The sequence below is a fragment of the Alligator mississippiensis genome, chromosome 11 (genome assembly GCF_030867095.1).
Source record: "Alligator mississippiensis isolate rAllMis1 chromosome 11, rAllMis1, whole genome shotgun sequence".
NCBI classification, from domain to species: Eukaryota; Metazoa; Chordata; order Crocodylia; family Alligatoridae; genus Alligator; species Alligator mississippiensis.
In genome coordinates this window covers 52,379,208-52,402,973 of record NC_081834.1, presented here as the reverse complement: position 1 = coordinate 52,402,973, position 23,766 = coordinate 52,379,208, and the positions used below count along the sequence as shown (strand labels likewise).

Below are 23,766 nucleotides of genomic sequence, written 5' to 3'. Positions count from 1 at the left end.
ACAGGTGTTGTTTTTTTTCTGCCAGACTTAGCAGCCTTGGGTGTTGGCTGCAGCCAAGGCTCTGGATTTTGACTGAGTGTGCTGAAGCCCCTGCTCGGACTAATATCTCAAGGTCGTTAGCTGAAGGGTCAGGATCAGACAGATCCCTATATTAGGAAGCAGAAAGGAATTTCAACTTATGATCAAATGGAAAGGACCATGGGGGGGGGGGGTTGCCATCCTTCGTAGGATGAGTGTTGCCTATGCACTTTGAGTAAAAGGCTAGACAGAGATTTGCTGTGGAAAACAATGAACCTAGTCAAGCAGAGGGCTGGAGTAGATGACATCCAGAGGTCCTATGAGAACTCAGGAGGGCTGTCTCCTTCTCCAGCCTCTAACCCCTGTGGGTTGAGTGCTTTCTAGAAGTACAAGTTTGGGGTTGACGCGGCCATGTTCAAATACCTAGGCAACACTGTTTCTCGGCACAGCTCTGCACATCAGCCAACTCCCTCAGCACCCTTGGTCAGTGCTGTAGCAAAGAAATTTGGCACCTGGGCAAGCCCACAGAGGCAGCCCGCCCTCACCCAGTGCACAGATCCAGGGGGTACGAGCCCCCCGGACTTGCCTGGGAGCGCACAGTGGTAGGAGCTGTCCCCCCACTTCTTGTGCTGCCCCAAATGAGCCATTCGCAGCTCCACCCCATGCCTTGTCCCAGCTGGGCAGTATTTGTTATCTCCCCTTCACTTCAGCACCCAGAGCAGTCACCCCACTCACCCTCTCCCTTGCTACGGTACTGCCCTCGGGTACATTGTTTCAGGCCCCATGGACTTGTACAAGTCCAGCTTTTCTAAAAAGTTTCTAAATTGTACTTTTGCCACTATTGGCTGCTTTTTCTCCTCAAACTGTCCTGCCAGTTGCCATAGTCTGGGAGCTGATCTTGCCTGTGAGCACTGAGGTTAAAAAAGGCAATGAATATTTCAGCCATTTCCACACCATCGGTCACTACGTTGCCTCCCCCATTCAGGAGTGGGCCCACACTTTCCCTGATCTTCTTCTTGTTGCTGACATACTAGTAGAAACCCTTCTTGTTATCCTTCATCTCCATAGCTAGCTGCAACTCCAGTGGCATTGTGCCCTTTCTGATTTCATCCCTGCAGGCCCGAGCAATGCTCTTATACTCCTCCCTAGTCATTTGTCCCCATTTCCACATCTTATAAGCTTCTTTTTGTGTCTTAGCTCACCAAATAGTTCTCTGCTAAGCCAAGCTGGTCTTCTGCCATACTTGCTAGTCTCCTTGTGCACCTGGATGGTTTGTTCCTGCACCCTCAATAAGGTTTCTTTAAAATACAGCCAGCTCTCCTAGACTCCTTTCCCGCCTTGGACCGGCCTCCCAGGGAATCCTGTCCATCAGTTCCCTGAGGTAGTCAAAGTCTATGTTTCTCAAGTTTAGGGGCCTTAATGTGCTGCTCTTCTCCTTTCCTTTCCTCATGATCCTGAATTCAATCATCTCATGGTTGCTGCTGCCCAAGTTGCCATGCACTACTACATTCCCCACCAATTCTTCCCTGTTTGTGACCAGCGGGTCAAAAAGAGCATGGCCCCTAGTTGGTCTGTCCAACTCTTGCAGTAGCAAGTTGTGCACTCTTTAGAAACGTCCTGGATTGCCTGTGCGCTGCTGTATTGCCCTCCCAGAAGATGTCTGGGGGACTGAAGTCCCCCATGGGAATGTAAGGTGCTTAGAGATCTATAGAGGAAAAGTGGTATATATTACTATGATATGCAAACAAGATAACAGACAAAAAGTACCCACTTTCCTAGGGGTATAAAGTGCCATGCTTCTCATCATCTCTTCTCATTCATGAAATGAGAATACCAGATGGACCACAAGCTAAGAAATACACGTTCCTCCCTGTTCCACCAGCATGGACCCGAGCCGGGGTCCACTAGGCGCTCCCCCTTTGCTACTGCAGCGCCAGGCGCGGGGGCATGGCCAGGCCTGTTCCAGACTTGTTCCAAAGAACAAGTGGTAGAGCACAGTCTGTCCCTTACCATGACATTGATATCATCCATATACAATACTTCTTTCACTTTTTCCTCTCACCCACCTGGCACTGGGACCCTGGGGGTTACTAGGAATAATGGCCACATACTAAAGGAGAGTAGATTTAGTTTGGACATCAGGAAGAAATTCTTTAGGGTGAGGGTTGCCAAAGTATGCAATGGGCTTGCAAGGGAGGTGGTGCTTTCCCCTACCTTGGAGGTGTTCAAGAAAAGATTAGACAGGCACCTAGCTGGGGTTATTCAACCCCCACGCTCTTTCCTGCCTAGAGCAGGGGGTCGGACTCGATGATCTACAAGGTCCCTTCTGACCCTAGAAACCTATGAAATCTATGAACCCTCTTAATGACTTGTCCCTCCCACCTCAGTCTCTGCACAAGCATCTCAACAGCACAAATAAAAGGTGCTGGGGGCAGGGGAAACCCTTGCTGTACCCTAGACCAAATACAATAAGACTTGTTCAGGTGAAAATCTAACCACCATGTCCATTTGTACTATCAGTGGTACATGTACCACAGTTTGGAAACTACTGTATTAAGCCATAGATTTCTTTCTGCCTAGCACTCTGTGCTACCATATACCCCTGAAGCAGTGTATTAGAAAGATGAATTTTTATGGGGATCAGACATGTAGGATGCATCGATCAGTCACCTGCCTTATGCTGGTGTAGACAAGAAACCACAAGATGTACAGCCCTACATTTGTGTAACTTGTTTGAATCTTGTGTAGGAATACTGCAGGGACAATCAGGTTGAAATACATAGCAGTCATAATTACACTGGTGAAGGTGTAGTGTGTCCATGTCTAGTCAGAGGTAACCATTTCCTCAAGGGAAATGGCTTGTAACAGCCACTGTGAGGCAGTGTGATAACCTTCATGACTCAAGGCATGGATATAAATTGCAAAGGATGAGCAGCTATCAGTGGGCAGCTGCACACACACAGTAGGGGCTGAGAACCACTGATTCACACCCATTGAACACCTAATGGAGCCACATTCTCTTCTATTTTATGTAGGAACTTATACCATAGTTATTATAACGGTGTGTACGCTCATACCACTTTCCAAGCAGTCTTAAGAGCACCTCTGAGAGACAGGACATCCCCAGAGTGGCTTTACTGTCTCATTTCTAGGCTGTCACCTCTCACAAGCAGGCCAGAGGCAGGGAGTAAGAGAGCTGCAGTAGAGGGTCCAACCCACCCCAAATTCTGCCTAAAAGCAACAGGTGCCTTTGCTCCTTCCTCCCTACTAGAAGCCCACCTCTGCACACCACAAGTCCTCCCCAGCAGCAGCTCACTAGACAGACCACCTCTATCACTGCCTGTTTCTCCAGTGGTGGGCAGCAATGGGAGTGGCAGGCCTGGCACTCTGCTGTCCCTCCCTGTGCCCAACTACAACTCAGGTGATCTGCTTTGAGATCCTGTCTGGGAAGGCACTGTTCACACGCATGGTAGTAGTGTGCCACATCCCTGTCTTTGCTGCCTGCCCTTACTGCAGCAGAGATTGTATTAAAAATAGCCTGACATGGCTTGGAAGTGATGCCTAGTGACAACAAGAGTAGGGTAAGCTAACCTGTCCTGGCACACCCTGTGCAGGGTACCATCATCAAGAGAACCGGTGGCTTCCGGTGCCAGCTGCTGCATGGGGTCTTGGCCATGGGCACCTCAGTGCACCACTTGGGTTGCAGAGTGCCTCTTCAGTGGCCCAGCATGACACAAACTAGTCCACATTTTATTATAAAGCTAAGTGTTTAGATCCAAATGTGCCCAGACCAGAAAGCAGAAGACAGAAAGAGGAAGAAAGAAAGAGTGATAGATAGATAGATCTTCTGAAAAGTAACGAACCCACTTCTTGTGCAGTTCGAGTTCATTAAGCAGATACTAAAGAATTCTGTATTCTCTATATTCAAGTGGTTTCTATACAGGTTTCAATGTTTGGTCAAATGAGTGTTTTTATTACCGACAAGTATTTCATTCTTGGCTCTTTGGGAGGGCCATCACTTTTTGTTATTAATAGTTTGCATTGATGTAAAAAAAAAATTTCTCTCTCTCTCTCTCTGTTTATCTGTCTCTCTATCTTCATGTCTCTGCACCCAAGGCTTATGAACACATTCTTTATGCACAGTGAACTTCATTGGGCAGGGGCTGCAGAGCAGCTATTTTCAATGTCAGGAGCACTGCATTCATTTTTTAAATATCGTTGGTTTGTTTTGTTAGTTCTAAAGAAAAGTTTTCATGACGGTATAGCTAATTGTTTAGAGAGAAAGCAAGTGGGAAATGAACCTAGCAAGGTTTTGCAATGCAACTGTAACCACTACCATAGCCGTCCCCAGAAGAGCGTTAAAGATCAAGCAAAGACTTCTATCCCCTCGTCACTGGTCAAGGGAAGTGGCAAGAACATATTGGCCAACAGGTTGCATCTGTTTCTAACTATCTAATCAAAGATCTGGAGTGACAGACCCCTACTTGGAAAGCTTTCTCATCCATTTCATTTGAAACATGTTAATTTTACTTTTTCATTTGGATAAAACTAATAAAATTTTCAGTTAAAAAAAAAAAAAGTTCCAATAATCATTAACAACAACGCTCTCAGCAGCACACCTTCTAAAAAGAAATCTCTCTAATTACCGGTGAAGCACCTGCTGCTCCAGAGAATTGTAGGAGCCCGCATCCATCATTATAACATCATGCGTTTTAATGGGCGCTCCAAGGAATACTGTGCTGGGGCGAGGAGCCAGGGACACTGCAGGGAGATCTGGCAAATCTCTGGGCATTAAGGGCTGTGACAGAAACAAAGCTATCGATTGTTCTTGATGGGTTCCACTGGGAGTTGTTAGAATAAAAAGTAATTTGGGAAATGCAGGTCTGAGGAAGTCTTCTGGGGCTGGTATGAAAAGGAAGTCAGGGAGTATAGATTAAAGTTTGAGAAGGAAGGAAATGAACAGCTCGCATGTCAAGTTGCCCCCGATGGGTAAGGTAGTATGGGTCATCCTACTGAGCTTACTCTATTCTTTTTAATTCAATGGTAATAATATTTACCTCTGAACATGATGCACAAGTTGATATTTTCCCATTAAAATAAATAGGAAGTATGTACTTAGACCCCCTAAGTAGTTACGACCACATTTGGCATTCATGGCTGCAAGGCAGATCTCCAGCTGGTCTAAATTGGCCATGCCAAGTTGTGATCAATGGGCCAAGTCCCCAGTGGATGTAAATCAGACCCAGCTGCACTGCAATCAGTGGAGGCACATCTGCATATGGTATAGGTAGATTTGGCTTCTGTGGAGGCAATAGGCCTGATCATCAACTGATTAAAAGCTTTCTAGTTCCATTGGTCTTTTTCAGGAGTCCCTTAATCTGCCTGTGCCTCAGTTTCTCCATCTATGAAAAGGGACAGTAGCCTCACTTTGCCATAGCACAATGTTGTGACAAGAGAGTTCATAGCTATTGCAGGGGATGAAGACTATGTAGCTCCCTAGTGAAGATATTTCCCATGTCTTATGATTGATGTGTGGTTAAACGTATCACTGTTTATAGAGATACCTGTGATGGGAAGCATTTTGATACTTAGAGAATATTGCAGCCCCAAACAATGACTTCAAAACCGTATCCCACTGAAATCAGAGCTAGTTTTCCTTTGAGTGTGGGGTTACCAAGATTTGGGCCTACGTGCGATGTTTGATGATGAATTAATAAGAATAAAGCGAAATCCTTGGATGCGGTAACACTAGGGAGCCTTCCCGACTCCAAGTGGGTAGTGAGCTCCCACTAGTCTGGCATGTGGACAGATCAACTGTAAGCTTTTGGGAACTGATCACAGACAAATAGTACAGACAAAAGACAGAAAATATAGATAATATCAAGCATATTTTTCTTGCCTTGAAGGATCCCAAGATGGCAGCAAAGGGTAAGAAATGATACATAAGCATCTTGAATAGAAACTGGATGGAAGGAGCTATTGCTTTAGAATGGGAAAGGTACTGGTGATGTGAGTGGTGAATGAGGACGAGTCATAATTTCAGAGTTATTAGGAGACTCAGAGCTATTCTAGATATGCCATATATAAAATAGACATACAAACGCATTTCTCAATGAACTCCCTGGGAATGAAAGCTGTCCAACGACCATTAAAAGTAAGATTCAAAATAAATGTATTAGAAATGTGGTGCTCAAGGATCTTATGCTTCACAAAAATCTCCACATAAACCAAAGGGAATTAGGTAACTTGACTGGTGTAAGTGCTTCTAAAAGCACCTTTAGGTGCAGAAATATCTTAAACATCTAGGCCGAATTCATTTTTTGAAATGCAAATTAGGATTCCAAGGCATTTAGATCCAAATCTCAAATATATTTAGGCAGCCTTGAAACATCTCATTTAAAGATGTGAATCAGTCCTAGTGCTATTGGAATCAATAGCTCCAGTATATACATGGTGGTCAAAAGCCATAGGAGATAGATGGATATAAGCCATAAGTGTAATAAAGTCTAAAAGGCCACATGGCCTGGATATGTGTAGCTCAAATGGAGTCATTATCTTCCATTGTCATTTTTCACTATACTCTTAATCTCAAATCTCAATCTCTCTCAAATCTTGTGCCTCAGTTTCTTCATGTGTAAAATAGCATAAGCTAAACTTGTAGGATGCTGTGACATAGAAGGCAGCAAACATTAGGGTGAGGAGAGCTATGCAAATATCTAGAAAAAAATTATATGAAGTTATATATAATACTGTTTATGGAGTAACCAGATACCACAGAAAATGGAAGCCTTTCACTACCCACAGAGATATAGCAACACCAAGGATGGACTCCAAAATGTAGTCCCACTGATATCAAAGCCCAGATGCACCATGGATTTCAGCATTGCCAGGATCTGAATGTACGTGCTATGCTTCTGGATGAATCAATGAGGTATCAATATGCTATACTTCTGGATGAATCAACTTTGGGCGTGGGGGGTGGGTTGCCAGGACATGAAGAGTGTAAATCTGTTTCCCTTTGGACATCGAACTAGCAGTTTTTTTAGCCACGTAAGCTCCAGAAATGTGCTTGTGTGCAGGTTGCAGTTCTGTTTCTCCAGTAGCAGGCTATACACTGGCTGGGCACATGCATGTCCCTTGAGACAGTGGCCGAGCCTGAAAAATTAGACAATCAGAAACTTGTAGGCAGCTGGTGTTACACTTTGGAGAGCTAGAAGTGGGCAAGGACTTCTCCATGTGTTAGCCAGGAAAGCTAAGTGGTTAGGAGGTTCACATAGGAAGCCAGAGACAGGCTTAAAGCCCCCTGGCCCAGATGAGGTTTGAACCCACATACACCTAACTTCTCATATAGCACTTTAGTAATTACACATCAGGCATTTTCCAGGGGACTCTCTGTCTCTCCTTTTGAAGCTGGCCCCAGGAAGCTGGGGAACTGAGACCGAGAGCTATGTGGGCCCAGTAGAAAGAGAGCAAATGTGAAGGTGTGCATCTGAAATAATGTCCAAGCTTTAATTGACATGGCACTTGTGGGGGGAAAGCTACCTGATCTCTAAAGCTAGGTTACATTTGGGTAGAAACAATTTGTAGCTGTCAACTTAGTATGGCTGGTTTCATGCCAATTTATCTACATGGTCTTTGTGTCAGTCTGTCTATCCATCCCATATCCAAACCTCTTACCAATATAGTTATCTAATCTGGCTGGTCACCAATAATATAGAAGAAGATGATGGTAGGGTTTTTGAAACCGTGTGGATGCTAGGTGATCAAGTCTCACTGAGAGCTGAAAGAACTCGTATTTCTAATTCTCTTAGACACTTCTGACATTTCCATTTGGAGCAACTGCTTTTTTGTTCGGAAGGCAAGGATTTCTTAGGCTGGTATCTTTTATTGGATCAACTATGCAATTGGAATAAAGCTTTCAAATGCAAGTCTTTCAATACTTGGTTGACTAGATGACCTATCACTTAACTCTGAGGCTGCTTTTGAAACCCTGCCTGAACTGAGTGCAGGATAGTCTCTGAGGTCTATGTTAAAATCCTTTAAACGTGATCGATGAAAATACATTGTTAGCTCTTTGTGTTAGTCCAAACCCAGAGAGTGAGTTCAGACTGAGATCCAAGACAGCTGTGTCTCCTCCTCTTTTTCATCATTGCCAGCAACCAAGTTTCCTGCTTATAGACTCACAAAGTCAGTACTGAGGACAAAGTCTCATCCCCACACAATCTACTTTGTTTTCTATGGGCAAACATCTTGCCTTCCTTCTCTGCAGTGGTGACTCCAGGGCAGGAATATGCATGGCCATCTCTGCTCTCAGTGACCCCTTTGCAGATTTACCGACTTCCCACTGTAGCCCCCAGTGACCCTCATGCAAACTATTTGGAGTAATCTGAGTGACTGGAAATGAATGAACATTTATTTTCATTGCATATATGCATACATGTCAAATGGAGTAATGCTGGCTCTTATTCCTACATGCTTAAAAAAATTGAAAAAAAAATCATTCAGTGTAGAAAAAAAATCACACTCTGAATACAATGTGGAGAATGGGTGAACTGAGCAAGAAGCTATCTTTTTAAGCAGAGAGGTTGGAATCAATTAAAATTCTTAGCTGTCTTTGCAAGTAGAAGAAGGTTATTAAAGGTAGATCAGATTTTGAAAACATCTAAAGGGTGTGCGAGTGCTAGCTGTTTGCAGGGGTAGTGAAAAATTAGAGAGTGCATAGAAAAGCAGGTGTAAGAATTATCCAGAAATTTGCATTTGAGAGGCAAATCATTTTCATTTATAAGAAGACTGAGAAGAGACTTGATACCAGAATTTGAACACCATCAAGGGGAAGCAATGTTAACACATGAGAAAAACCCATCTGGAAGAACTATGGCTGAAAACTGACATTAAATTCAGACAAACTCTAATTAAAAATAAGGCATATGTGTTTTAAGAGGATGATTGAGCACTGAAATACACTATCAAGGTAAAAGGTAGAGTCCCAGCAATTTATGTCTTTGGTGTAAGGCTGGATTTTCTTCAGGAAAGGCTGCTAGATTTTTTAGTCTTACATCTGCACATCAAAGGCCATTACATTTTAGAGTTTTTCCTTCAGCAAACCCTTCCTAATGAAATCCTCTAGTGAGCTTTTATGATGTCTGGATTGATTGACATTCTTCATATGATTAGCTAAGGGGTATGCATTCAGACAGATAAAGGGTGTGCAAGCAGATAGACATGGGGTGTGCAAGCAGAAAGATATAAACCTAAGTGGGATCCTCTGGTCTTAGAAAGCAGTCCCAGTTTTGTTTCTAGTTTGGATTTGCTCAGTGGATGGGAAGCCAAGTGCAGAGAGAAGGAAAGAGAAAGAGCTAGCCATTAAAAGGAATCAAGTAATCAGGGCAATTACAGCTGCTTTGAGTGATCCTTTCCTTCTTAGTCCAACCATTGCAAACCTATGTAGTTTTGCAAATGTTAGTCCTTAGAGCTAAGGGCTAGCTTGGATAGCGGAGTGCAAGTTTGCATTCCTGTGGCATCCAAAGTGTTCATAGATGAGTTTTGTCAGCTCATCAAATCCTAAATCATCTCTGCACTTTAACATACTTAAGTATTTTAAACTGAGATCAATCCAACACTATGTGTCTGTAGCTCCTTCAGAGACCTGGGAAGCAAGCTTCCTGCACTAGAAGCAATGATTAAAATCAGTCAGGTGTTGGAGCATGGAGGAGACCAATTAGGGTTTTTGAAACAGCCTAAGTGACTTGGAGAATAGGTTTGCACTGACTTGCAATGGAGGTGGGCAGCTAACAGCTCCAGGCTCCTCTAAAAACCACAGCCAATATTTGGAAAGCCTTTTAGAAAGTTTGTAACACTAAACATTATCTACGTAACCAAATCTCTCCTGCATCGTCAAGAAGATCACACAGCATCTTCCTCCACACTTATGAATCAATCGTGCATCTCTAGCAGAACACAGCACAATTTATGCTCCAAGACTCATGACTTCATATCACCAGCCTGGGCTGTAACTGCAAATGTAGGTGCCTCTGACTGTGAAAAATATATCCTTAGCCAGCCCCATCTCAGACCTCTTCATGTGTTTTTTTTTTTTTTTTGTAAGAGGCAAGGAAAGTGGGTCAAATTTCAAGCAGTAAAGCCTTGGACATCTTTCCCTATTCTTCCTCTTATTTAGTACCCTCCTAGTAACTCTGATGCTAAAAATCCTCCCAAGGTTTACTAGATAAGATCAATAAAACTACTACTTCTGAAAGGCAGATCACTCATGTAAGGACCGGCCCGGCCCGGCCCTGCAGTGTGAGCTACCAGCTTACAGAGGCTTTTACCCACAGCCTTTTTATAGTGCAGTTGACCCAGTTACTAGTAATCGCGGTCAGCTGACCCCCTCTGATTGGTTATGGGGCTGCTTTTAAGAAACCCCTCCAGCACCTGATCCTCATTAGTCATTGCTCTTGTTTTCAGTTTGTGAGTAGTTTTTGTTCTAGCAACATCCATGCCTGTTCTGGTTCCTAATTGTGCCTTTGACTTGTTTCTAGGTTTTAGCTTTGAATTTTTCATGCAGAACTGTTTCCTGACCCTAGTTTGGCTTGCTCTTGGTGTATACCTCTGAATTATTCTTCTAACATAACTTGACTTATAATTCCTGAATCCTTTCCTTGGCTTGGTATTTAGTTGTTGACTTGTAACTTCTGACTCTTATCCCTGTAATCTCTAGCCTAGTAGACCATGATAATTCAGTCTCAAGAAGTTATTTAAAAGTTGGTGATATGCCTTCAGTTACAAGTCTTCTTTACTATTGTTATCTAAGTAGCTAGTTTTAAACACCCTCAGAAGCACCACACCTTGGAAAAATCCTCAGCTTGGGAATGGATATCTGCAGGGAATTTACAGCCTTTGACCAGCCTTCAAAGAGGGTGGAGGAGCAAACTCCTGTTTTATGGGTCTGATGAGGAGTTGGAACAAGATCCCTGAGCAGGAGAGAGCTAGTCTGGTATCCATACTGAGCTTGTGGAGAGGAGTACACGCCACCCCCTAGAAATGGGGGCGTTCTCTACCAGGAGTCCTGGCTTCCACCGTGATCTATGGTAGAGGGTTGAGTTTCAAGGGTTAGGGCAGGTTCAGGATGGGAAGTCAGAGATGTCTGTGTTGAGTTCTCCATTAAAAAATGCGCTAGTGCCCAGTTGTTAAATCAGAAGTGATGAGACCTACAAGTCAGGACTGTTTGTCTCGGGTATAAGTAGAGGAGTGCGCTACACAGCAGACCTCCTAAACTTCATGCAGTTTTTAGCAGTGAATATGCTGTTATAGTGAAAGCTAAGGTTTTTTCTGAGATGCCTATGAGAGTTGGAAGCCGAAGTACCATGACAGCTAATGAGAGCTTATTGTCCGCATCCCTTAAATAGCTGGGCAGATGTTAGCCTAAGCAGGAGAAAAGGAGTTTGACCACCTGCTGTAGGCCTATAGATTAATACAACTATTGCTCAGTACGTGTCCAAATTGTACAAAGGTTCTGCTACAGCATTGACCAAAACAGGCCACAGTGGGACATGGCTACACGTTATTAATGCACAGTGGTTACTGCACATTTAATTTAGTACTTTTATAATAGATTTGTGCATTCTGGATAAGAGGCCAGGCATCTAGAAGGTAGGCAAAAGAAAGTTTATGGCTAAATTTATGTCTCTTTACTCACTTAAATGGCATGTCAACGGCTGTGTAATTGCAGCTTCTGGCACTTACAGTTGAAGATTTTATTTCTCCCTGATGTAAAACAGAATAACCTTGCACAGGTATCTACTGGTGTAGTGGTTTTGAATCTCTTCCTCATGTTTTAACCCTACTAGGACAACTGGCTAGGAAGTAAGAAACCCAGGTCCTAAGCCACAGGCCCCAACCCTTCTGCTGCCTTAGGAGTAAGAGGCAGAGCTAGGCCATGGGCATATCGCTGCCCCCTGCCACCCATCCTTCCTGCCCCCCACCCCTGTCCTCTTTTTTTGATACTGGAAATAGGGCTTAGGCTCTTGTACATGCTCAGCAGGAATGAGTGAGCAAGGTTTTATTCTCAGTGTCGCTTCAGGCTTGCTCTGGGGACCATGCAGACATGCCCAGAGCAACTTTTCACTCTGCATCCTCGGAAGGAATCCCTGTCTCAAGGTTCCTCACTTCTAGAATACGGATACTAAAATTACCTCCTGTCTTTGGCATGCACGTGGATTTACTGACTCACGTCTGCCTCTGACTTCAAAGATGTAATATGCCAAGGACCTTTCTTATGAGTTTTCTTTCCTTTTGCTATTTCTGCATTGCAGATTGCACTATTGTGCAAACATAGTCAAGTTAGTTGTACGAGAGATCCTCATCTGCTTCAGGTAACCCTGAGTTGTAATCTGTGCTGGATACATGCCAGAGGGAGGGGGGACCTGTTCCCTTTGTCTCAAGTTTCCCTGCCACTGTGGGTCATGTGACTAGCTTCCTCACCTGGAAAGGTGATGTCATTTGAAAGCACCAGGCATTAGCCAGTGGGGCTGCTCCTGGTGGGACCTTAGTGATGAGGTCACGATAGGGGATAAAAGAAGTCTCCATGAAGAAGGAGGGCAGAGCTACCTTGAGCTGAAACATCTTTGGCAGAGCCATGCTGGAGCCCTAGGGCTCATGGAGAGAGAGGAGGAGCAGCTGAATGCTGCAGCCCTCTCCCTTTGTCACTTGAAACTGGACACACAAGCAACTGCCTGCCTCCAGAAGAAAGCAACCAGCCTCTGGATGATACTTGGGAGTAGTCTACTGGAACCTATCTAGATGTATAGTTTGCAGTAACACAGTTGTGTAGTCAAAGGCTATCTAGCCACACTGTTTGCTCTAAGGGTATTTTTTGTTCTTGCACTACCCTGTATCTTACCCCAGGTCTTCTTTTTGTACCAGTAAAATTCTCCTCTGAGTTTGGCATGGGAGACATATTGGCAGATGGACTGGGTTATGCCTTGGTGCTCCCTTGTTCCAGCTGACTAAGGGAGGCTACGATTTGAACTTGTGGCTAAAAGAAGCACCCCAGGTTCTTGCAGTGGGTCAAGTGCCCTTCAGGTCTATAAAGTCTGTGTGCCTCAAGAGGCACGGAGCCACTCACAGACCGAGACTCTTCCGTGGTGGCAGCATCACCCCCAAGCTTGAAGGTGTGCTCCAGGAAGGGAGTCGGCTAGACATGAGGTGCCCCCAGGGAGGCACTCAGAGCTTGGTAGGAGGTTGGGCACAGTGAGGTGTGGGGCTCAGTGCAGGAGCACCCCCTACTGGCTGGCCACACAAGGTAGTTAGCCATGTTAGCCTGAAGCTTAGGCAGAAGGCAGGGCAGTGTGGCAACTCATAGACTAACTCATTCAGAGAGGCATGAGCTTTTGTAGGCTATAGCCTACTTAATCAGATGCTATTCATATTTATAGTATATAATGAAGTGGGCTGTAGCTTACAAAAGCCCATGCTTCTCTGCCTGAGTCTGTAAGGTGACACGCTGCCCTGCTTACTTCATTTATAGCTAGCCCGTGCATCTCTATACTGCACTGCAGCTAGCACTGGAGATGTACACTGCTACCTGCATTGCTGTTTAATTTTACATGAACTTTTTTGAGCTAAGAAGAAAGAAACCTGTGTCCACTCACTGCTAGAGCCACAGGACTGAATCTACAACAGATATTTATAAGAGGCCTGATCTATGAAGATGCTGAGACCCCTCAACTTCCATTGGTTTCCAGAGGACTTGAAACTGTTCCACGCCACATAGCTAAGGACAGGAATTACACATAAGCCAGTTTAAGTGATCAGAAGCTGGTTTAAACCTGTAACAGAACTGATGTTCCCTGCACATAAACCAGTTGGAAAATGGCTGAAACTGGTTTGAGATAAGTCTGATACTACATTCAACCCAGTTTAAATTATTTGGCTCAAACCAGTTTATGCAATGTCTGTCCCAGACCTGTTCCTGGTATAAGATAAACCAGACACTCCCCAGCATCCCAGCATGCTCTCTGGACTGTGCCGGGAACTCTCCTATGTAGCAGGGCTGATCCCTCCCCTCTGCTTTCTGGCTGCAACTTGGCTCAGAGCATCTGTTTGGCTTCTCCCTGCTAAGCAGGGATTATTCCCCCCTCCCCTCTGTCTTATGCAGACACCTCAGCATTAGTTAGCAGACCACATGCTGGCTAAGGTCTGTGCTGTGGGAGACAACAAAAGCAGACAAGCTTTTTGGGAACTAATCAACAAGTAGTTTAATTTCCTCCCTTGGAAGAGCTGTTTAAGAAGAGCTCCATTAATTAATGGAGAGAGGCTTTGTTTTCTTAATGGTCTAATAAACACTGAGTTAGGGGTGATAAACACTGCCTGCCGGGCAGCTCAGGAGCAGGGGGAAATAATCGGTGTGTCCTGCCAGAGCCTGGCCACACCTCCCTCAGCTCAGCTCTGTGAAAGAGAGGGAGGGCTGCTCTAGCCTGAGCCACTTCTGGGAGGTCTGTCTGATTTATCCACATGTCTCTTGTTAGGGCTTCTGGGACTTGTTCCCTAGAGCGCAGCTTACCTCTGAAGCACAGAATCAGAAACAAGCCTTGCTGGATTCATGCATTTTAAAGCAAAAAACTTTTGTTTTGATTCTTTAGTTTGATCACCTTTTATCTACTGTTTCCTACTTCTGGCCCAGGATACGTATCATCAGCAGTAGGCCTGTGCGAAGTGGCTAGTATTCGCTTCGGATTTGGCCGATTCGGGGGGCAGTGATTCTATTCAATGATTCAAATCGGTGTCCCAAATCGATTCTGCCAAATCTGATTCAGAGATTTGTCTGCTGCCAAAATGGCCGAATCTCCGAACTGAACAGGCCCTATCCCCCACCTGCTCTCCCAGCCTCATCAGTGGCCACCCCAGCTGCCCCAGGGTCCCGGCACCTTAAAAAAAAAAAAAAAAAGAAAGAAAGAAAAGAAAGAAGCCGTGCACTCACTGGCTCCTGCCAGGCTGGGGGGGTGATCCCCACTGCCCCCCAGTAACCCATGCTATGTGGGGGAAGCTCTGCCTTGAGCCTGCAGAGACTGCAAGAGCTGCTGGGGCAGCCAGTGTGTGCAGGGCTATTTTTTTTTTAAGTGTAGGTTAACCTCAAGGTTACTGTTTATTAAAAAAAGGCCCAGTGGATTTACACAAGACACTACTGCACAGTGGTTATTGCATGTTTATTTAGTGCTTGTATAAGTTAAGTATTAAATAAATGCACAGTAACCAGAGTTACTTCACAGTAGCACCAGCAAACACCTTTTATGTGATGCTACTGTGCAGTAGCCTAATACTACAGTAAACTTCACCGGTGCACTATGCCGGGCGATATGCCAGACTTCAGATCCTCAAGGTGCCAGTAGACCTGGGGTCTCCCTCGGATACAGAGACATGAATCAAAAAGAAGGCATATATACATATATATATTATCAATAGAGAATAATAAAATCAATCATTTGAATACAATCTAGCAATGTAACCATAACTGAATCATGCCAACAATGCTAGAGCACTTTTCAATGTCCTAGCCCTCTAAACACTAGACCTTAAGGCTTTGGTGGAAAATGATGTGCTCTAACACAGATCAATGAGAATCTGTTCTTCAGTGGTATGCCTTCCTCAGCCTTGAATCATTGCTTTTGGCATTTGGAAAAAAACCCTGTTTCTGTATCAGAAATAAACATGTCGCCATAACCAAATCTACATGAATGTTCACCTTGGGCACCCTCGTCCTTGTGGTGCAAAAGAGGCTTGTTTCATGGCTTACTGTGGGACCAAACTGACTGAGCTTCCTAATGTCTGTAGTTCTCATCCTTGCCCTGAAACCTTGCACTCAGAGCCTGGAGGGGAAAAAAAAAAGATGAAGGAGCACTTGGGCAGATTTGGGCAAGGAAGCATGTTCTCAGATGGAAAGAGGAAGCACTTTGCCATACTGAGGTTCATAATTTCATAGTTGGTCGGGTCAGAAGGGACCTGAGGAGATCATCTAGTCCAACCCCCTGCCATAGCAGGAAAACATATTGGGGTCAAACGACCGTGGCCAGATGTTTGTCCAGCCTTTTTTTAAAGACCCCCAGGGTAGGAGCCAGCACCACTTCTTTTGGAAGTTGGTTCCAGATCCCAGCCGCCCTGACAGTGAAATAGCGCTTCCTAATGTCTAGCCTGAAACTACCCTCCACTAGCTTGTGTCCGTTGTTTCTTGTAACTCCTGGGATTGCTTGGGGGAACAGGGACTCTCCCAATGCCTGCTGGTCCCCCTTAACTAGTTTATGGACTGCCACTAGATCCCCCCTCAGCCTTCTCTTGTGGAGGCTGAACAGGTTCAGGTCCCGTCGCCTCTCCTCATAGGGCCTGCCCTGCTGCCCCCTGATCATGCGGGTGGCCCTCCTTTGGACCCTCTCTATATTGGCCACATCCTTCCTGAAGTGCGGCACCCAGAACTGGACGCAGTACTCCAGCTGTGGCCTGACCAGTGTCACATAGAGGGGGAGGATCACCTCCTTGGACCTGCTTGAGATGCATCTGTGGATGCATGACAAAGTGCAGTTGGCCTTCCTGACTACGTCCCCACACTGTCGGCCCATTTTCATTGTGACATCAATAATGACTTCAAGATCCTTTTCTGCCTCTGCACTGACAACAAGGGAGTTCCCCAGCCTGTAGGTCTGCTGCTGGTTCTTCCTCCCCAGGTGCAGTACCCTGCACTTGTCAGTGTTGAATCCCATCCTGTTCTCTTCAGCCCACCCCTGTAACCTGTCTAGATCCGCTTGCAGCCTGTTCCTTCCTACTAGCGTATCCACTTCACCCCACATCTTAGTGTCATCTGCGAATTTGAACAGGGTGCTTTCTACCCCCTCGCCCAAGTCACTGATGAAGATGTTGAATAGTATGGGCCTGAGGACCGAGCTCTGGGAACCCCACTGCCCACATCCCTCCAGGTTGAATAAGACCCGTCTACCACCACCCTCTGGGTGCGGCCCTCTAGCCAGTTAGTGACCCAACTGACCGTGTAGGCATCATCACCACTGCCTCCTAGTTTCTTACTGAAAATGGGGTGAGAGACCGTGTCAAAGGCCTTCCTGAAGTCCAGAAAGACTATATCCACTGCAACACTTGCATCCAAGGACTTGGTGACCTGGTCATAGAAGGCCACCAGGTTGGGTTGACAAAACCTGCCCCTAATGAACCCATGCTGGTTGCCCCTGAGCATAACCTCCCCTGCTGGCCCTTCCTGGTCATGTGCCAGGGTAATTCTTTCAAAAAGCTTTCCCAGGACCCAGGTAAGAGTCACGGGCCTATAGTTTCCTGGGTCCTACTTCCTCCCTTTCTTGAAGATGGGGACCATATTGGACCTTTTCCAGTCCTCCGGCACATCGCCCGAGCACCACGAGTGCTCATAGAGCTGTGCCAGAGGTCCCGCAATGACTCCTGCTAGTTCCTTCAGCACTCTGGGGTGGAGATCATCAGGACCTGCAGATTTAAATACATCTGGTCCCTCGAGAAGTTCCCTGACAAGGTCCTCATTAACCCTAGGCCTGGGTGTGTCTCACCCGCAGGGCCCTTGGGGGTTCCAGTGGGGGAGATATTTGGGTCCCTCCTCAGAAATACGGAGGCAAAGAAATTGTTGAATATGTCAGTTTTACTGTCAGGTGAGATGACCAGATTTCCTAGCGTGTCCTGCAGAGGCCCCACTTTACCTGGCACCTTCTTTTGCCCCACTATGTATTTGAAAAAGGACTTGTTGTTGTCCTTGATCTGGGTCGCTAGTCCCAGCTCCATTTCCACCTTGGCCTTCCTGACTGCCCCCCTACATTCCCGAGCTACCAAAGTATAGCCCTGTCTTGTGATGGCCCCTTCCTTCCAATGGGTGTACACCTCCTTTTTTGTTTGGAGACATTCTCAGATGCTTTTGGTGAGCCATGGGGGCCTTTGCGCCCTCTTGCCCGGTTTGGTTCATGTAGGGATTACTTCCCTTTGGGCTTGGAGGATCGTCTCCTTAAGGAAGGTTTAGATAGGATATTGCTGTATTCAAAACTTAATGATGGTAGTTAATAAATGGGCTATTTCCCCAAAGTTTAATGTGAGCAGTAGTAAAGCTGATCAGGAAATTTCCCTTCAAACCCTTTTTGTTTGGAAAGTGCTGTGTTAGTATAACCGGAGAAGTTCACAAAACCTTAGTCATGTCAACTCGAGTTCCAGCTGTTCACACATACATGAATGACCAGGAGGACTAGTACCCATCTGTCTGTCTATACTCCAAAAGGAAAAAGAAAATAAAAGAGATTGTGTAATAAGACATAGAGTAACAGTAGTCTAGATGAAGCCTAGTACTATCACCTCCCATGTTTTACATCTTTCTTAGCAAGCTTTTGGGTTTAAAAACCCTTCGTCAGGCTGGGGAAGCATTGGCAGTTGGTGTGTGCTCTTCCTGGCTTTTAAATCTGAATACTTGCTAAGAAAAATGTTTCCAACTATTTAAGTTGGTCTAATACAAGGTATCAGGTTCATGCAAAGAACCTGGTCTGCCTGTGTCCCTAGACCAACACAGGTACAACCTACATCCCTGTTTCATATCCAATACTTCTGTTGTTGCAGCTCAAAACTGCATTAATGTTTCTGTAGCTACATCAAATTGCCGGTTCATATCAGGTCTGTGATCCACCTTTTCAACAATGATTCCACCCAGGCATTTATAACTCAAGCTGTATTTGTGCTCTTGATTCTTCTCCCCTATGCGCAGCAACTTGCATTTGTTAATTGGCTTTTGTCTTATTGTTTCGATCCCAGCTCCCCAATCTATCCGCATTCATCTAAACTCTATTCCTATCCCCTAAAGTGTTTGCACTTCATTCCAGTTTCACATCATCTGGAGATTTGCCTGTATAGTCTGTCAGCCGAATAATTCATTGCACCAATTAGTAAACAAAACTCTTTAATTCTTCATTATCTTGCAATTGATGGGATATATTTTAGATGGTGCAAAGACAGTAAAATTGATGCATGAAACATTACTTTCCCACTTCAACAGTGTCAACCAAAATGATAAAAGCCAAGTCTTTGACCTTACGAAGTTACAGAATTAACCTACCACCTTCATTTCTAATATGCAAGATTCACACAATACTATGAAAAAAGACTAATTTCATGTGTAAATTACAGAAGAAAAATATAAGAGAAGGAAAGTCATGAAAGAAAGATGGACATATTGTTCTTGGAGCGGGCCAGCCTGTGGAGCAGTTGCTTGAGGGCAGCCTGGATCTCCCTGTTCCTCATGCTGTAGATGACCGGATTCATCAATGGAGGCACCACAGAATACAGAACAGCTGCCAGGAGATCCAGAGGGGACGGGGAGTCTGAGATGGGCTTCGTGTAGGCAATGCCGGCAGTGGAAAGAAGCAGGGAGACCACGATAAGGTGAGGAATGCAGGTGGAGAAGGCTTTCTGCCGGCCCTGCTCCGAGGGGATGCTCCACACTGTGGTGAAGATCTGAACATATGACACAATGATGAAAACAAAACAGCCTAAACATAAAATCACATTGAAGGCAAGATATGCCAGCTCCCTGCTGTATGCGTCAGAGCAGGAGAGCTTGAGCAGCTGGGGTATTTCACAGAAGAACTGGTTGATGATATTGGAGTGGCAGAAGGGGAGACTAAAGGTGTTCCCAGTGTGCATTGCAGAGTTGATGGCACCAGCAGCCCAAGCACAAGCAGCCATCTGGACGCAAGCTCTCCTGTTCATTATTATCTCATAATGCAGTGGCTTGCAGATGGCAACGTACCGGTCATATGCCATGATGGTGAGGAATGCAAAATTGGCTGCAGCAAAGAGGAAGAAGAGAAAGACCTGGGCCATGCATCCAGCATAGGAAATTGTCCTGGTGTTTGAGAGAGAAGTGGCCATGGATTTGGGGACAATGACAGAGATGGATCCAAGGTCAAGGATGGACAAATTTGCCAAAAAGTAGTACATGGGGCTGTGGAGGTGGTGGTCCGTAGTTACAACAGTGATGACAAGGAGGTTCCCCACCAGAGCTGCCAGGTACGCTGCCAGAAAGATGATGAAGTGTAAGATCTGCAGCTCCCGAGTGTCCGAGAAGCCCAGGAGGAGGAACTCGGTTACAGTGGTCCAGTTGGACATCTTCCTTCCCAGGGCACCGTGCAAGTCCTGGGTATAATAAAACAAGGGCAGGGGAAAGGAGGAGAGTAACAAACTCAGTGGCTTTGATATTCCCATCACTAATGTCTCCAAATTTCATGCTAAGAATGGAAAAATTCCATTGTTCTTCCCATGAAATATTTCATTTTAATAAATTATTTTTCCCTGGCAAGACCCTACATAAAATAACATATTTTGATATTCCTTTAGAAAGTGAAGAAAATGTTAACCCAGCCACACCTCTGGATTTTTTTCCTTTGCTTGAAATCTGAAAGTTTATCGTTTTTTCAATAGATCTCACCTAGAAAATGTATGCTGGAAACAAATATGTAGGAAATAAAAGATACTATATAAAAAAGATTAATTCCTTAGAGGTCCCAGTCCCACCCCTCTCCTCTTCCCTCCCTACTTCCAATATGCTATATAACATTATCTGTATTCATAGCAAAAACATTGAAAATGTCTTCGTTCACTCTTGTAGCTTTGAATCTATTATACATAAAATGCAGAATGATTTGTGTAGCCAGGTTTTCCAACTTTTAATCTTTTAAAATCTTCTCTGCATCTTGCTAAGACAGGACACTTCACCAATGCAGAAAACTTACTGGAATTGTTTTTGTGGAAGTTTCCACGTCTCTTGTGTCACATTCAGGCTTCCCCTGCTGAGATCCTTTGTTCTTGTCCAGTTGATCTCTCAGCTCTCCTCTGCACCAACCACTAGTCTAGGTCCCCAGAAGCACAGCTAACTCAGAGGTCTTTCTCTGCTCCCTCTGATGCTGAACGACTGGAGTGAATCCAACCAGCTTTCTGAGTTTGCAGCTGACCTCATCCCCGCCTTGTAGAAAAGGAGTGAAGCAAGACAGCAATTTTGCAGTAGTTTTCTTCCGAAGGCTCCTGGGACTCGTTCCCTGGAGTCCTGCACAACTCAGAAGGAAAAGCCCAAATGTAAACAGTCCGAGCTGTACAGATGTTGGCAGAACAGCACAGCTGTGCTGTGCTTTAATCTCCCTCACAGCACAAGTCATGGCATCTCCGAGAAGGCCCTGAGCTTCTCTGTCTTGCTCAGTTGTCTCTGTTAGTCAGACTGGGCACCTTAGGATGCAGGGAGGCAACAGATTGCAATTGGGTTCGTTGCTATGCAGGTTTGCATGAGAACATAACATTGTTCACCAGAGCGCCCCAAGGGATGACAAGGGCAAGTGGTTATAAACTACTGCAAGACCGTTTCAGGCTGGACATAAGGAAGAATTTCTTTCCTGTAGGAGCCCCAAAGGCCTGGAGTAGCCTGCCATCGGACGGGGTTCAAGCTCCTACATTGAACACCTTCGAGGGAAATGTGGATGCTTATCTTGCTGGGATCCTGTGACCCCAGCTGACTTCCTGCCTCTTGGGCAGGGGGCTGGACTCAATGATCTTCCGAGGCCCCTTCCAGCCCAAATGTCTATGAATCTATGAAATATGACAGCACCTCAGACTGCTTTCCCCTGACTCGTATACACACAGGGTCCCAGCTCCCCTTAAACCCAGGGATCTCATACACAGATGGCCCTCCTCTGCCAGATCAAGCCCACGAGGTGGCCTAGTGGAGACACTGCATGCAGCTTGCGCTCTGGGTCGGCTACATGTGCAGCTTGCAGCATTTGTACAGCTCTATCCCTGCACGCCGCATGCAACTCAAACCTGGCCCAGCATCATGCACAGCATAAGATGCTTGGGGCCATCCTGTAAGGCATGCTACAGACAGGATGCAGTGCCAGTCTGGGGTTCATACTGCATGTAGTTTTTGCACCAAACTGGGCTCATCTATATAAGATGCTGCATCACCGTAGTGATGAGCTACGATGATGTAGATTATCGCTGTGAGAAGGTAGTGTTGGCGGGCACTAGCCGTGTCACCACCACTGCTACCTAATAAGAGGTAGAAATGAGCTACTGTGCATTCATGTATTGGTAGTGCGCAGTAGGGTTGGAAACGATCCATGCGCTGTCAGGACTCTGCAGTCCTGGCAGGTACTGAGCATTCATTTAGCACTTGCTAAAGCTAGTACTAAATGTCTGCACAGTAACAACTGCCCAGTGGGGCAGACATGGAGATGAACCCATTGACTGTGCACACTGCATCCTGCACGCAGGGTGGGTCAACGAGCCCAATCCAGACAAACCCTCAGTCCAGTACACAGGGCTCATCTGGCACACGTGCCGCATATAGCGCGCATCCCAGCCCAATCCTAAGCTGTGTACGGCCCATGCCAGGCAGGCAGGCTGCACAAGGAGCATCAAGGGATCAGAGACCGTTTATGGACCTGATTTCTCTTGATCCAAACCTGCCAGATGCCAGAGCCTGACGTGACCATATGTGTCTCTGTGCTTCAGCCTCCATGCTGCGTTACTGTCCTGGCAGCTCCCACTTGGGACAGGGGTTGGTTGGAGTCCAGCAGCTAGAAGTTTTATGGTGTTTGGAATTTGCTCTCTTCATGGATGTTCCCATGGCCAAAAACAATGATCTCATCATGGGAGAAATTTAAAAATATCAACCTTTCCCAGTCCCCAAATTGGGATTTTAATTTTTTTTTTAATGAACCAAACAGTCCCAAAATATTTCATTTTGACCTTATCATTTTTGTCTGGACTTCATCACAGCAGTTGGCAACCTAGAGCCCATGACCCCATTGTATCCCCGCTGTGGAGGAAGGTCTTTGGCCGCTTTTGGTAACAGAGGCCTTCTCTGACCCTGCACAGTGCTGTACTGCAGCTGGGCAGCAAAAAGAAGCAGCACTGGGGAAAAGTGGTAGTAGTCACCTGGTTTTGGAATCAGCCTAGTTTTCCCCTGAGCTGGTCAGTCTGGCCTGAAAGTGGAAAATGTTGGTGATGTCCCGCCTTATATTGATGTGTCCATTACATAGAGGTACGGAGACATCCCATGAGCCCTCCTTGCAACCTTCAAGAAAAAGGGTGTTTTGTCTTCCCAGTGTGGAACCAGCACTTTCTGATGGCATCTCTGATTGGGAATCTCCTTGATATCACAGGTATCATTCTTGACCACCATCTCCACCGCCCCATGCACTTCTTCCGGATGAATCTTCTATCCCAGACCTTGGAACGATCTCTGTCACCACCTCGAAATCCTTAGCCAATTCTCTGCTGAACACCAGGTCCTTGTTCTGTGCTGGATGTGTCTTCCAAGTCCTTTTCTTCTTGTTCTTCGACTTCCCTTTCCTTGCCATCTTGGCATAGGATCGGTACACTGTCATCTGCACAACACTGCACTATGAGACGATCATGAACTGGAAAGCTTGCATCTAAATGGAAACCAGTGCATGGATTTGTGGTTTTCTATTTTGTGTCCTACACACTGGTAACATCTTTAGTGTATCTTTCCACTGAGCTAATATCATCAACCGGTTCTTCTGTGAAATCCCTCAGCTAATCAAGCTTGCTTGCTCTAACTTGTACCTTACACAGCTGGCGATAATTGCTGTTGGTGTTTGCATAACTTTAGACCTGATTTGTTTTCAGAATTGTATCATACAGTCAGATTTTCTACACGGTGCCCATCTGAGCAAGGAC

General features: G+C 45.5%; 1 protein-coding gene across 1 annotated transcript; it reads right to left on the bottom strand.

Annotated features, from left to right (window-relative positions):
- Nucleotides 1-15,874: 15,874 nt before the first annotated feature.
- Nucleotides 15,875-20,181, bottom strand: LOC132243680 (olfactory receptor 14A16-like). Its single transcript, XM_059714070.1, has 2 exons — nucleotides 19,268-20,181; nucleotides 15,875-15,881 (listed from the first exon to the last, which is right to left on the bottom strand). Exons 1-2 carry the CDS (start codon nucleotides 20,179-20,181, stop codon nucleotides 15,875-15,877), a joined length of 921 nt encoding a protein of 306 aa, XP_059570053.1.
- Nucleotides 20,182-23,766: the final 3,585 nt, after the last annotated feature.

Excerpts from the sequence above, each read along its gene's own strand:
- LOC132243680 (XM_059714070.1), bottom strand. The coding sequence starts at position 20,181 with ATGTCCAACTGGACCACTGTAACCGAGTTCCTCCTCCTGGGCTTCTCG.